The sequence below is a fragment of the Peromyscus leucopus genome, chromosome 2 (assembly GCF_004664715.2).
Source record: "Peromyscus leucopus breed LL Stock chromosome 2, UCI_PerLeu_2.1, whole genome shotgun sequence".
Lineage (NCBI taxonomy): Eukaryota > Metazoa > Chordata > Mammalia > Rodentia > Cricetidae > Peromyscus > Peromyscus leucopus.
Genome location: NC_051064.1, coordinates 99,038,245 through 99,053,910, shown reverse-complemented (window position 1 = coordinate 99,053,910; position 15,666 = coordinate 99,038,245). Strand labels below are relative to the sequence as shown.

General features: G+C 37.4%; 1 protein-coding gene across 1 annotated transcript in view; it reads left to right on the top strand.

Annotated features, from left to right (window-relative positions):
• Positions 1–15,666, top strand: part of LOC114693764 (cytochrome P450 2J3-like) — a 35,977-nt gene that overhangs the window by 1,094 nt on the left and 19,217 nt on the right. Inside the window, 7 exon segments of the mRNA XM_037202719.1 lie at positions 6,172–6,333; position 6,441; positions 8,934–8,969; positions 8,972–9,082; positions 9,643–9,803; positions 14,320–14,428; positions 14,431–14,495. Coding sequence (XP_037058614.1) covers positions 6,172–6,333; position 6,441; positions 8,934–8,969; positions 8,972–9,082; positions 9,643–9,803; positions 14,320–14,428; positions 14,431–14,495 — 645 coding nt within the window.

The following is a 15,666-nucleotide window of genomic DNA, read 5'->3' as shown; positions in this document are numbered from 1 at the left end:
CTACCTCTTACCATTAGCTGGGGAGACTAGATCATTTTGTGTATTTATTGTTATATAAGGATATTTACTCCTTATTTTTATTGCTTTCTGTTTGGATTTCTGTTACTTTACTCTTCCATTTTCCCTTCCCTCTGTGTTTCTTGGGCACGTTCCCAGTAGATGCCTTTATCTTCTCTCTCTTTACACCTATTTTACTGTCCTCTCAGCTAGTGTTCTGTGTTATTCAACACTCACATGCCACTCATGGACTTTTCTAACACTACTTCCATGTGTAGTGAAGCTGATACAAGGCTACAAACATAGAGGAGCCTTCTCCCCTCTCGGACACACTGCTCAGGTGTTGTCCCCACACTGAGACCCACATCCCACACTGACCTGCTCGTCAGTGTCCAGTGCTGCTGGAACTCAAAGGCAGAGGAGTCTGTTGTCTTTGCCCCTTACTCCTCCTCCATTACTGTCTTTTTTCTGACCTTTCAAGTTCAGTTACCTTTCTGATCTCAAGCACTTTCTTTCTCCATTCCTTCAGAGGCTGTAACAGAAGGAAACTTCTTCACTGTGCCCCTCCTCAGAATACCTTTCCCCTCCATTCCCATACTGTCTTTCCGGATGGTAGGATACTAGTTTGAAGATCTACTCCACTTAACATTTTTAGATGTTTTCCCACTTCATTCTTTTCTTTGTGGCTCCCCCATAGGTGGTAAGTTATTTTTTCTCTGCTTTCAAGATATTTTCTGTTTGTAGTTTCTATATTGATTGTGGTGATTTTGCTTAATTAAGCTTGGTTTCTTCATGGCAGGCTTGTATTTTGTCAGACTAGGTAGTTTCAACCGTTCTTCAAGATTTTTCTCATCTACACTTTCTCTTTCCTGATTTTCGGGAAGAGATGGACATTGAGGCACAGCTATAACATATCTGGTGCTTGTCTGGTGCTGGATCTTGCTGTTTACTATCTGCTTTCTCTGCACGGCCCAAGCTGGTTCTCATATTGTTTCTTTGCCAAGATCTTCTATCCAGATCTCCACTTACACCATTGCAGCGTTCTATCCTTGTTTATTTTATTTCTTTGTTGAGACATGTCGATATTTGAAAAAAATTATGGCAGTTGATTTTAAAATTAAAATCTTTCATAATTCTGAATTCCAAAGTGTGTCATCTCAGTAGACTTGAGATGTTCCAGTTTTAAGGTAATTTTACTTGCAGAGGTATCCTGTTGGGGATCTGAATACTGCCCTTTTTGAGTGGTGATTGAAAAGTAAATTTTGGTTATAAAGGGTCTCTTGCATGAATCTTGGTGACCTCAGTCTGTGATCCCCACACTCACAGAAATTCACCCCAAAGCCTCATCAGCATAGTCCAGTGAGAATAAGGACAGCTGCAGACCTCAGGGATCCATCAGAGTAAGGTGGTCACGCCTCACCACAGGGGCATAAAAGTCAGAGATATCTTCCTTCATCTTTTCTATGAGGAAGAGACATCTGTGTTACCATAAGAGAAGGGGAGAAGATCAGATTTCACTACAGGCTCTGCTGCAGACTCTTTGTAACAGTGCAGCTGTGGATCTCACGATTCTGCTCAGAGACTCAGCCCAGATGTGATGCAAAGGTAGTGTGAGTAGCAAGGCTCCACCTATGAACTGCACTACTGAAGTCCATGGTAGGTTAGAGACGTTAATGTGGTTTTATGGTGTTAAACTCACAACACACAGAGGCAAAAAGGCAGAGATCTTGTCAGGCTGGTCTGCATTTTTCATGGCTTTGGAAAAAAAAAATACTGAATTTCAATTAAAGTTTACTCTCTGTCAACTGCTGTTTAATTAGTATGATCAAGAAATTATTTTACTTGATCCTGAGTTAATTAAAAATATTGAGATATACCTTCCTTTTGCTGCTAAATTAGATGTGACTACAGGGCTTAGGTGAAATGCCTAGTGTCACACAATGTTCCTGATGACCCCTGGGGCTCTTCTTCCCATTTGAGTCATTTTTTATCCATTTACTTTGTCCTTTATGTGAGTTTACATTTTGATATTTCCATGTATAAACAAGTGGACTAAAATGGTACAATTTACTTGTAATTATTTGGATTCTTGCCATTGGGAAACAATCATCACAGTCTGAAGGCCTTCCTTCTGGTTCGAATGCTCCTTTTCCTTTAGGTTCCGTCACAGGCACTCTTGTGAGCTGCCTTCTGGTAGTATTTCCACACTCCACTGAGCAAACTGGCTGAGAAGAACAGGAATCTAACTTTCCCATGTTGGTCCCTGAGGTAATGGCAATGAAAGCCTAAAACCCAACATCATTTGACTCTACACTTATTCTCTGGACTTTTTACTCTTTTAACCTCTCAAGATGGAGTTAAATCTAGAGGCTAGATATATAAGAAACAAAAACTGATTTGTACCAGAGGCTCACCTGAGATGTCCAGTTGCTTTTGGATTACTGCTTTGATTTTCCAGTAGTTTCATTTATATGTATGTATTCTGGTTCATAAAGACGAGGAATTGACAAACAAGAAACTTTAAGGACCTATGATCCAGAAGGCACAAATATAACCACCACACTCCTCCATCTTGCCTCCCACCTTACTTTTAATGAGAGCTAATTTTTCCAGGAGCCTGACCTGCTCCTGTTCTCTCATGTACTTACCAACATTCCCTTGTTCGGTAATTATAGGCACCATGATGATAAGAAGTGAATGTTAATCTACATTGCATTGTGATAAAACTTGGCATTGATCTTTGAAGGGGAGATATTTACCAATCAGGTAGAAAGATCTGAGTTCCGTCCCCAGAACCTACATTTAAAAAGCCCAGTGTAGTAGCCTGGATTTGTAATCTCAAGACTAGGGAGGATCAGACAAGTAAATCTCCCAAGGTCATGGACTAGCCAGCATAGCTTTCTTGGGCCAATGATAGACCTTGACTCAAAAGACCAAAAACAAAACAAAAAACATCTCTCCCCTTAGAGAGATGCCTAGGATTGAACTCTGGTCTCCATACTCATCCACATACATATGGACACAAATGAACAAACACAAAAATGCAAAGAAACATGTTAAACTTTGAGGAGGCAGAGTTTATGGGTTTCTTGTCCCCATTAGGAACACACACATACACACACACACACACACACACACACACACACACACACACACACACACACACACCTCAATGCCCAGTGCTTTAAGAATGCAGGTTAAAAAACCTTCTTACCTACTCCTTAAGGAAAAATTAATTGGTAGAATTTTTTTTTTCAATTTTCTTTCTGGATGACTCTGTTTTGTTTCTTCTTAAGTTTAAGAATTTTGAATTAGTGAAGTCTTTCTCAAGTTGTTCCTTCAATATCCAATGTCTTGTCTCACTAATCCTTGTAATGAAATTTCTCTTTTTTTAAACATTCCCTCTGCTGATCCTTGTTTCCTTACACTACAATGGGAGATTTCATCCCTCCTATTAATGTTCTGTCCTATTGCTTTCCTTAAATATTTTATTTCATATTTTAATCCATTGTTCTTCATTTTTCTGTTATTAGTTCTATATTTAATCTTGTTTTAGCCTTCTGGACTAGCTTCTATTTTTAAATTATTGTATTTTTTATGTATTTGAAAACTTTGTCTGTGCATTTCATGCCTGCCTAGTGCCCACAGATGCCAGCAGAGGGTGTTAGATACCCTGGAATGGGAGTTACAAACAGCTGTGAGCAGTCATGTGAGAGCTGGGAATAGAACCCAGATTATCTTGAAGAGCAACCTTCCAACTAAACCATCTCTTCAGCTATGGCCTACCTCCCTTTTATCCTCTTTTAAAATTATTGGCTTAACATTAAAAAAACCATGTCCTGTCTTCTGACATATCCTGAGACATCATCTGGGTCATTTAATTCACATGAAATAATTGGAGACTGAATTAACACATTTGAGAATCATAAGGCTAGAAATACAGAGTCAATTGACTTCCTGATCTTTACTTAGTTGGTAACAACATAAAATTTATTGATATAATCTGCTGAAGTATTATATATATATATATATATATATATATATATATATATATATATATGCAAAGAGTTGAAGTCATTCACCTCAGAACTTAGCCTCTGGATACTTCTTAAGTTCAAGTACAAAATCTAAGTGGTACATGTTGTCAGTGAGGAGTCATTTAGATTAAACCAAATTTGAAGAAGTTTCCAGCACCTCTTCATTGAGTTTTCACCAAAATGAAATTAGAAATTTATTGAATAATCATACAACTATTACTGATAGCTCTTAAACTCAAATACATTCACTTATTGGTTCTGCATTTATGACCAAGACAGGGCAGACTGACTGTGGTTAAATAAGATTATTAAGGTCTATGGATAAGTAACAAAGAGAAAACTGAGTCTAGGCTGTCTTCAATGTCGGTGCAAGATTCTCAGATGAGACCAAATCATGACATATGATTTGACACTGTTCCCACAGATTCAGGTCTCAAAGTGGTAGGGCAACAATGCATGGAGATGGGTAGAAGACCAAGATACCTGAAGGGACTGAATCCTTCTCTTTGACACTACTGTTGCAATTAGACAAGACACAGGTAGACAAAAAGCAGAGCTTGGTCTACATAGTTCTGACTCTTGAGCACACAGGTGAAAGTAATATATTTCAAACCAAACAATGTTATACATTATGCATTTCTTGGGCACTCTCCTTCTCTCCCAAACTACTTCCTTGGTCTCATGGCTGCTCTGCAGTCTATCTCCCATGGAACTCTAAGGCTCTATGGATTCTCAACATTAATGTATTTGTCTTCAATCTTATATAATGCCTGACAACTTCTCTCCTCCAGGCAAAAGCTAGGTTTAGCTAGATAACTCTGCTTACAACTTATTTGCCTTTCCAGAATGGTGAACCTAACTACAGTAGAATGATTATAAATAATTGGCTAAAGCACAAAATATGCTGAATACTCACACAGTTTGTATGGCTGTCTGGGACTGGTAGGCTCTTGTGCTGGCTCTCACCATGGATTTGTATTTCCAAGCCTTTGAACACAGAGCTCATTCATTTGTCAAAGGTACCATGGGCGGCTGGGTGCCTGGAACTAAACAGAGTGCTTCTCACAGTGCTATTCTCATTACAACCCACAGAACAATTTGAGGGAGATTTTTTTTTTCTCTTTCATAACTCGGGGTCTAATACTTGGAAGAGAGCAGCTGTCCCAGGATCCCACAGTCAGTTGACCATACAGCCTACATGTTTTCATCACTCCAGATATTCAGAGATGTCTCCACTTCTAGAAATCAAGCCTTTATTACATTTTCCATATCTACTAATGAATAAACAGAGAATATTCTCTTCCCTACACAGATACTGTAATTTTCACTCAGGCTTCCATGATTTCTACAACAGACTTGTAGGTAGACAGTTCGAACTCTGAGGACTAATGCTTTTCATTTTCTACATTCACTAGATTCCAGGTTAGAGAGCTTGCTTTCTTTAAGACACTTCTAGGGAAACTTGATGCTCATTCAGTTTTTACCGGTGAATGCATGAATGAAAGTATAAGAAGAAATTTAAAATTCTAAAGAGAATTGGAAGTTGGTGAAGTGGAGATGAAGAAACTGTACTGAAATATTCCTGTTACATCAAGGTACTTTTTCCACCCAGATGGGCATGGACTCCTCTTAGTTTTAGTCTTATTGTTTACATCTCATGTCTAACAGATGCTGTGTAGACAGCATCATCCTACAGATAAGCAGACATTTGATTTTCTAAGAAGTCCTTGCAAGCTATACAAAATATGCGCAGAACTTCCTCAGCATTTGTAAGGTCACATGAGTCTTTTTCTCTGCCTTTATTGGACTTTAGAATGGTTGAATGGAGACCTTGTTTATTTGTTGACACTTATATACTTATACCTTCTTTTAGGAGTACATGACAGATGCCCACCCAATTCATACTGTCCTGCACCAATGATTTTTATAAGATACATTCCATTTGAATTTGAATTTGAACTTAGTTCAGAGGACAAGAAAACCTTATTAGAAACACTTCCATAGACCAAGGTGCACCCCTCCATTCATATTAACATAGAGATCTCTCAACACATGTCCCATTAGACCCACACATGCCTGCCATCCCTTGATACACTGACACATCAGACTTAACTATGGCTATTGAAATGTTTTTCAGTTTGTGAAGAAGTATGGAAACCTAATTAGCCTGGATTTTGGTAACATCCCCTCAGTGGTCATAACTGGACTGCCCTTAATCAAAGAAGCTTTCACTCAAATGGAACAAAACTTTTTGAAACGTCCCATTACACCACTCAGAGAACGTGTCTTTAAAACAATGGTAAGTTTACTGGCAGCATTGTTGGCTTTAGTGGGTTATTTTTTAAAAAACCCTGAATGTTGATGGAAAATGGAACACATTAGGAGAGGTTCGAGGGAGAGGTGTAGGGTGGGAGTGGAAAAAGGGTATGATCAACAAGTACTACATATATGAAACTGTTAAAATAAAAAATGCATATATTGTTTCTAGTACAGCATGAGGTGTGGATATGATTTGTTAAAAGCACCTCTATGTCTGTAATTTTACAACATTCTTGTAAATAAAATCCTTCATGAAATGTTATCTTCAAAGTCAGCTAGATGCAACATTACCTAAATAAAAGCAACTATCAAAGGATTTACAGTGTATCTCTGCAAGAGAGACTTGGAGAAGAGACATGTCCTGCAGAAAGAACTCTAGATGTATGGATAGGAAGTAACAGCATTTACCACAGCCAGACATGCTGAGCCTTCACTTCCCTTTTCCTACTCCAACACTCTGTCCAAAAAAAAAATGGATATGAACAGCTTCTTCCTGGGGCTGCTCATCTTGATTATGGCTCCTTTAACTACATCATTAAAGGCATGCCACACAGGGATCTCTAGCGTTCCAAACAGTGTGAGAATAGACTAGCATGAATACATAAGCTAATCATTAAATCAACTTATCTGTCTGAAAGTTGAAAACAGATTCCAACTCTATTAACCTCTAAAAACTTCATTTTTAGCCATTTCTAATTGTTCCTTGAAACAATCAGCCATTAATTGTACATCTTTGACTACATTATCTATTGGGAGAAGCAGAATCATTGGCGTAATTGATTAAGACTGACCAGAATAGATAAAAATTCTTCTCATTGTGTGATACATAATTCATCTAACAAAAAAGTCTGAATCAATTAGCTATTTTGATTAAAAACCTGTCATTCTACAATAGTAAAGCACTTATCAAAGACATCCAAGGTGGCTTAGGATTCAGGAAAAGTTTTTGAAATAATGGTATTCATTTAGTAGTTTGAAAAAAATATACTATACAGATCGAATATCCTTGATGAGACAAGAAAGCAGAGATCTTGAAGAATTGAAAGGTTTTCAGTGTGGCAAGTATAGTATCTGAAGGACATATTCAAGTGGACATAAAACTGTTAAGGTTGGCAAGAAAGAGCCCAGCTCTTGGGTTTCTATCAAAACATCAAGAGAAACTCTTAAGTAGTTTGGGTGGGAGAAAAAAAAATCAAATATTACACATTTTCAGGCACACTTAGGATGCCAGGGCAGAGAACATAAGAACGATAGCAAAGATATTACCATTGTAAGTTATGAAAGAAGGAGTCTGAACACTCAAGATGACAAAAATGACAGTAGGTTAGACTGGGATGGTGCCGTACAGGCTCAGGACTGAAGTCATTCAAGAGAGAAGCCATTATGACATTTGACTTCGATGCCAGGAAAATGGGGTTCTCAGGACACTGCAGGAGCTGTGAGTAATGCAAAGATGACAATGACAGAAGACAGGTCAATGATTAGTGATGTTGACTTCCATTTGAGAGTTTCAGGAATCTAATAATGACATCTGTCATACATGTGGTGAGTGTAAGTTCTGCAACTGGCAATGTTTATAATCAGGAGTGTGATTCAGGAGTGTGTGCCTTCTGGGACAAAGTACAGTTTGACTATCAGAAGGGTTATTTAAATGATAGGAGTTCACTAGATTTCCTGAAATAAAGTTTAGTATAGAAGAGAGGTTTTAGACCTAGTCTTAAAAAACTCCAATATTTCAAGATTTGATAGTTAAAATAAGACAATAAAAATTATAGGAAATTTCTGGCAAAGAATAAGTAATGTAACTGAAAGTTCCAGAATGAAAAGGAGAGTTCAGGAAATAAATGACTGAGTTGATGAAAGTATACATGAGATGGAAACCAGGACCTTTCTTTAAAGAATTGAACATTGTGCTGAAAGGTAATATCTGGACAGGAGTTTGGCATTATATGTGCACTGAGACATGCTGGATGCTAATCACACCAGCATGTCCCTCCTCTGCTGCACCTCTGCATTTGTGTATGTATGTGTGTGTGATGAACATTCATCCTTCTTAACTTCTTGAGTCATTTTGTCATCTTTTTAAGTTTGTCTTTGCTAGAACCTCTTCTATAATGTCTTTGTTGCTTTGTTAGCAGTGTGTGCCTTGTCCTATCCATGAGGGCATTCCTGGTACTCATTCTGACATAAATGGACATATTTCTACTAATCAACTTGGGGCTTTAGAACCAAGGAAACTTGAACACCTGACTGCTCACATACTTGTTGTCTTTCAAAGATTACTTTAAATTTATTATCATACCTCAGTGTTTTACCAACTGAAATGGACATTTTGCTAATTGGTAATAAACCTGTAGAGGTTCTGTCAGTACAAAATTATATAATACATAAGAAGTACTTTACTAAACTAGGTACTGTTGCAAGTCACCAGAATATGTTAGTCACTTACATTGTGATTGTCTGTGGACAGCTATCAATTCACTTATTGGCCTTTCTTCTTCACTGTGCACATGTCTTAGTACTTTTCTAGTACTTTTAACCAGAATCACAGTGCTATAATGCTGAATCTTTTCTTTCCAGGATTGATCATGTCCAATGGCCAGACATGGAAGGAGCAAAGAGGTTTGCACTAATGACACTCAAGAACTTTGGATTGGGGAAGAAGAGCTTAGAGCAGCTTATACAGGAGGAGGCCCTACATCTTGCAGATGCCATAGGAGAGGAGGAAGGTGAGCCCTTTACAGGGCAGTGCAGGAGGCTGTAGCCTTTCATTCATTGAACAGATTCTTATTAATTGCCTAAATTCTAGTCTTTGGTCTATACTATGCTAAGCACTGAGGACTGAACAGTGAACATCTAGCCATGCCCTTGTCCCATGAGTTATACAGCTAAGCAAAAAAATGGGTCATTAAGCAAATTGTTGAACTTAAAGCTTGGTTCTCTGTGTGACTTCACAGATGTTGACAAAGGCCTTGAATCATGCCAGATCCCTGTAGAGGGCTGTAGCTAAACTTTTCACTTGATGTTCATATTTTATGTCACAGAGTGTAGAATCTTTATTAAAAAAAAAAAAGAGGGGGGAAGAAAGGAGGGAAAGAAGGAAGGAACGTAGGAAGGAAGGTAGGAAGGAAATAGGAAAGAAAGAAGGAAGAGAAGAGAAGAGAAAGGAAGGAAGGAAGGAAGGAAGGAAGGAAGGAAGGAAGGAAGGGAAGGAAAAGGTAGGAAGGAAGACCAAAGGAAGGAAATAAACCAATATCTTTGAAAGATACATGACCTCTCCCCACCTCAGGACAGCCTTTTGACCCTCACTTCATGATCAACAATGCAGTGTCCAATATCATTTGCTCCATCACCTTCGGGGAGCGTTTTGGGTATGAGGACAGTCAGTTTCAGGAGCTGCTGAGATTATTAGATGAAGCCACATGTTTGGAAGCATCAAGGATGTGCCTGGTAAGCTCTTTGTCTTTGCATATTTTGGAAAGAATATTGGATTGGGACTGATCAATAAGCAGATACATTCTTCTTTTCATTTGCGAAACTTTTTGAAGCTAATATATAAACATCTTAAAAGTTGAGTTTGATACAAACCTATTGGTAATATAAGAACTTAGCATATACACAGCATTTCTAACAATTATATGAACTATTTCAATAATTACATTGGAACATATACATGTACATGGGAATTTCCTTTTTGTAAACAAATAACAATGTTATCATTGACTATGATTATCTCCTTCTATGTCTCTCTTTTGCTACCTCAGTATCACTTTCTGAGTATACTTTCTAGCTCATCAACTTGTTTTAAGATTCTTCTTTATATGCAGTACAGTGTCTGAATGTGTTGTCATTTTCTCTGTGGTTATGTATCTGAGTTGTCCCTAGTTTTAGGTATAATATTCATGAATATTCTGGTGCCAATGTTCAAGACAACACATCCACTAATCTGGGTCTTCATTTAGTGAAATTTTTTAAAAGTTATTTGTTATATTTTTAATATTATAATACAATATTACCATCTCTTCCTTCTCTTTCTTTCCTCCAAACACTTTCAAGTAGCCCTCCTTTCTCTCTTTCAAATCTGCAGCCTCAATTTTTCATTAACTATTGATTCTTATGTACATTTTCAAATATATATATATATGCGTGTGTGTATGTGTATAGATATATATATATATGATATATATATATATGAGATATATATATTATATATATATATATATATATATATATCCCTAAATAGTCTGTGTAATGTGACTTTCATATATGTTTTCAAGGATGATGAATTGGTATTGGATAACCAATTGATGGACTCTTCCTGGGGAAGACATTTTCTATCATTCTCAGCATTCCTTAGTTGCCTGTAGTTCTTTGTGTGGGGTTTAGGTCTCATAGGTATGCTTGTTGCTATTGTCCTTGTTCAGCTCAAAAATACTTTTTATTTCTTTTGTATCTGGTAAGAGCTCATTGTGTGTGGTAGAATATGTTCCATTTTAGATAAGGTTCTATGTGTATGTTTCTGTTGGAAGGAATTCCTCTAGCTGTCTCTTAAGACAGTTTTATCTACAGTGTAATTTGATCCTTTCTCCCTTTGATTTTCAATGTGAAGGAGCTATCTAGAGATCAGAGCAGCTTACTGAAATCACCCTGTATTACCTCAGCATTCCTCTGGCATTTTATCTTCACTATTGTTGATTCTGTGAATTTGGTAGCCCTGAATTTGATTTGAGTCTTGTTTAGTTGTAATTGTCCTGATTGTTCTCTTTATGAATTTATAGTGCCTTTTTAAAAGTCACTTTCAACTAGTTTGGACTTGAAATCTACTTTCTCAGATACCAGAATAGTTAGAACTGTATGTTCTTTAATTTTCTTTTGCTTGATTATAGCTTATTTTCTCTCTAATAACTCTCAGGCTGTGGGTGCACTTGCCTGTAAGATGTGTTTCTTAGAAACAATATGTTATTCTATGTTTCTTCATCTATGTCCCCCATGCCCAGTGTGTGTGTGTGTGTGTGTTGTGTGTGTGTGTGTGTGTGTGTGTGTGTTAGAGCCATTGATATTAAAGGTTGTTGTTGAGAAATCCCCACTTACTACGATAATTTTGACTGTTGTTTTTCTAGTTGCTTGAATTAGTGTTCATTGTTTGTTTTCTACTCTACTGCTCTTAGATTGGCTTGTTAGTTGTGCTAATTATAACAAATTTCTTAATATCTCTCATTAGTTGGCCATTTTGTGTAATTTATTGTTTCCTGTGCTCATGAGTGACATTGCTTTTGTTCCTCTTCTGTGTGAAATACTGCTTTCATCACCTACCCTTGCTGGCATAGTGTGATTGGGTACACAAGGCTTCCAGAGAAAATGGATCTGAAGTACAGTTACTCCACAAGTTCCCTTTCCCTCTAAGACCTCCTGTTTCTATGCATCCACTTCTCCATGATGCACCGAAAAGTAGATTTATTCTACCTTATCCTATGCCCACAAGCATTTTCTCCTCAAGTTCAGGGATGCCCTCACTAAAAACTGATAAGCTGGTTAGTATGTGTTATAGGTAAGAAAACGAAAGAATTTGATCTGTTGCTCTTATTGTCTACAATATATCATGTTCCTTGTTTTAATGGTGGTAGTTCCAAGCCCAGCAGCTCCTTTGCTTTCCTCCTAGTCAGCAGAGCCTAGGAAGTCAATAAAGTTCAGTGAGTGCCAAGCCAACTTCTAGCTCATGTACTGGGGGAAAATGACAGAAGGAACAAAAAGGCAGTAAAGAGTGATAATAAATATTCTTGATATAACAAATTATATGAGGCACTTTGATAGACACTGCAAAAGTACATGTCCATTAATTGTCACAGTGGCCCTCTACATATAAAATAATGCCATATGATGTGTGAAACCTGGTTCTGCTGGGGATATCTTTCTGAATGCTGTGAAATATGTTGCTCTGATTGATAAATAGAATGCTGATTGGCCAGTAGCCAGGCAGGAAGTATAGTGTAGGTGGAATAATCAGAGTGGAGAATTCTGGGAAGTGGAAGGCTGAGTCAGGAGACAATGCCAGCCGTCACCATGAGAAGCAGCATATAAAGATACTGGTAAGCCACAAGCCATGTGGCAATGTACAAATTTATAAAAATGGGTTAATTTAAGATGTAAGAACTAGACAGCAAGAAGCTTGAGCCATTAGGCCAAACAGTTTAAATAATATAAGCGCTGTTGTGTTTATTTGGGTACTAGCGGCCGACCAAAGGAGCTGAATGGAAAACTTTAGCTACAAGGTACAAAGGTATGCAAGCAAATATAGACAGTAATCCATCAGACATCTGTGAAATGCTTTGTGTGTCATACACACAGACAGAGTGACACTCCACTGGTAAAGAGTATAATGCTAACATTACTTAATGTTAATAATATTAAATACTGATATAATTTAATGTTATTAATAATATCAAATATGTGAATACTTTTTATATTTTTAATAATATTGCTAATAGCAATAGGTATTGACATACTTTGGTATATTATTATTATAGTTATCAAATCCTGAGGTAGCAGAAGGAACAACCACACATTTGCCTCATTTTAAGTATTGTTAATTTTTCACTGTGCTATGCAATCTGTTTCCCACTAAATATTATTGAAACTTAATTCACCATCAATTTTACTGAAGTAAAGATTTCCATCTCAACCTATGAAAATTGAATTGTGTTGGGAACACCAACATACACAGCTACCCACACAATACATATTAGTGGTAATTTCTGTGAGGGAAAATAAATCCTGACAAAGAATTAGAAAGAAGCCTATCTCTGTAATCAAGTAGGAGAGCTCTGAAGATGTGACTTTTGAGCATTACTGTCATGAAATGAAGGACAGGGATCATACTAGTTTCAGAGATACTTTCTAGTCACAATGAATACCAACTGCTTAGACCCGAAAAAGAAATTCACTCAATATGATCATAGATGCAACCCTGGCTGGACAGTGTAGAGAAACAAGGATAATGAAGAAGATTTGGAGGGTTGCTTCTCTGTAGGGCTTACAGTACAAGACGCTATTCTGATTTTGAGTGTGGTGGATTGTTTTCAAGGACTGTCATTCAAGGAGTGAAGTCATGTAATAAAATTGGTAAATGTTTGTAACACAAATCTTAATGGGTCTTATTAATAAAAACAAACCTGGTGCCAGTTATTGGGTGAATGCTGGAAGATCAGAGAAACAGAACCAGCCACAGCTAACCTCACCTTGCAAATTCCTCAGCTGATCTTCTTTCCTCAAACTAGAAGCCTCTGTATCCTCATCTGAATGAATCTCAGCTGAACTACTGCTCAAAAGCCTAAAAGCTTAACCAGCTCTAGTTCCTGGTTTTCATGGCTTATATGCCTTTCTGCTTCCTGCCATCATTTCCTGGAATTAAAGGCTCTTGTTACACGCCTAGCTGTTTCCAGTATGGCTTTGAACTCACAGAGTCCAGACAGATCTCTGCCTCTGGAATGCTAGGATTAAAGGCATGTGTGCCATCATTTTCTGGCTTCTATAGCTAGTGGCTGTTCTGTTCTCTGACCCCAGATAAGTTTATTAGGGTGCACAATATTTTGGGGAACACAATATCACCACAAATGTTCCTTCTATTTGAAAAAATGATCTGAGAAGGTATGAATAGTGGAATCACAAAAATAACTGAATAGAATGCCAGAATTCAGATAGGCAAGGTGATGGTATAGGACCAGGGCGCAAGGGGCAGGGCTGGTGGAAAGTGGACTGGTGCTTCATATGTTTTGCAGGACATAGCTGAAACACCTGTGTATGCAGCGGTGACAGGAAAACCAGAAACCAAGATGGCCAGAAATTGAACTAAAAGTAACCAAGATGGCCAAAAATTGAACTAAAAGTAACAGAGGGAAGGACAAGATTGTTTAGAAATGTAGAAAATATTCCACTGTGTCTCCAAGACTTTCTTATTTTTCTTTATAAGCTCTACAATGTCTTTCCATCCATAATGAAATATCTTCCTGGATCACATCAAACAGTTTTCAGAAACTGGGAAAAGCTGAAATTATTTGTTTCCCGTATGATGGACAGTCACCGAAAGATTGGAATCCTGTTGAGCCAAGAGACTTCATTGACTCTTTCCTTACAGAAATGGCAAAGGTGAGGAAGATGCTGCCTGGGTCTTTTTAGAAAAAAAAAATGATGGTTTAGTAGTTTCCAATTGATGTTGCATCATGTTGCCATATATTTAATGGTATGACTTTGCACTAATTCAGTGCTGGATGAATCTCTATGTTTGTTGGCCAGCTGAGCTTCTTCTGAAGATTATAGAGATCCTATCACCACAATGCTCCAACTTCTCAGAGGGCACTGATATTCCTTGCCATGGCTCTTTCTTCCATCTTCAATATTAAGCTTGTAGAATCTTTCCTATCCCATCATCTGTTTCCATCTTTATATCCCCTCTTTCTAGTTCTTATGCCCAAGTCCCTCTAATAAGAATTATTCAGGCTAATATTCTTCTCTCAAATTAATCACATCTGCAAAATCTATTTTAGCTTAGCAAGTACTATGCACAGGTTATAAAATGAAGATCTGGACATCTTGGTAGGTTAATGATTAACATGCTGTGAGAATATAAATTATGAATAGTATTTTAGAAACACATAGTAGCATTATTCCTGAAATGTTATTAGAAGTGAAGGTTTCAGAGGCCAGAGTGCTAACCATTATACCATGGAACTAGCACAGTTTTAAAAATTCTACTACAGAACTCCTACAGATGATAAACAGCTATAGTGAAGTGGATGGACACAAAATTAACTGAAAAAAAAATCAGTAACCCTCAGACATATAGATGATCAGGGAAAGAATACCTTTCACAACAGCTACAAATAATATAAAATATCTTGGATAACTATAGCCAAGTGAAAAAAACTCTATGAAAAGAACTTCTGTCTTTGAAGAAGAAATTGAGGAAGATATCAGAAGATGGAAAGATCTCCCATGCTCATAGATCAGTAGGGTTAACATTAGGAAAAATGACCATCCTACCAAAAGCAGTCTACAGATTCAATGCAATCCCCATCAAACTTCCAACACAATTCTTTTACAGACATTGAGAGAACAATACTCAACCTCATATGGAAAAACAGAAAAACCCAGGGTAGCTAAAACAATCCTCTACAATAAAGGAACTTCTGGAGATATCACTATCCCTGATTTCAAGCTCTACTATAGAGTTATAGTAAGAGAAACCACATGGTTATTGACATAAAAAGAAAGGTTGATCAATGAAGTCAAGTCAAAGACCCAGACACAAATCTGCACA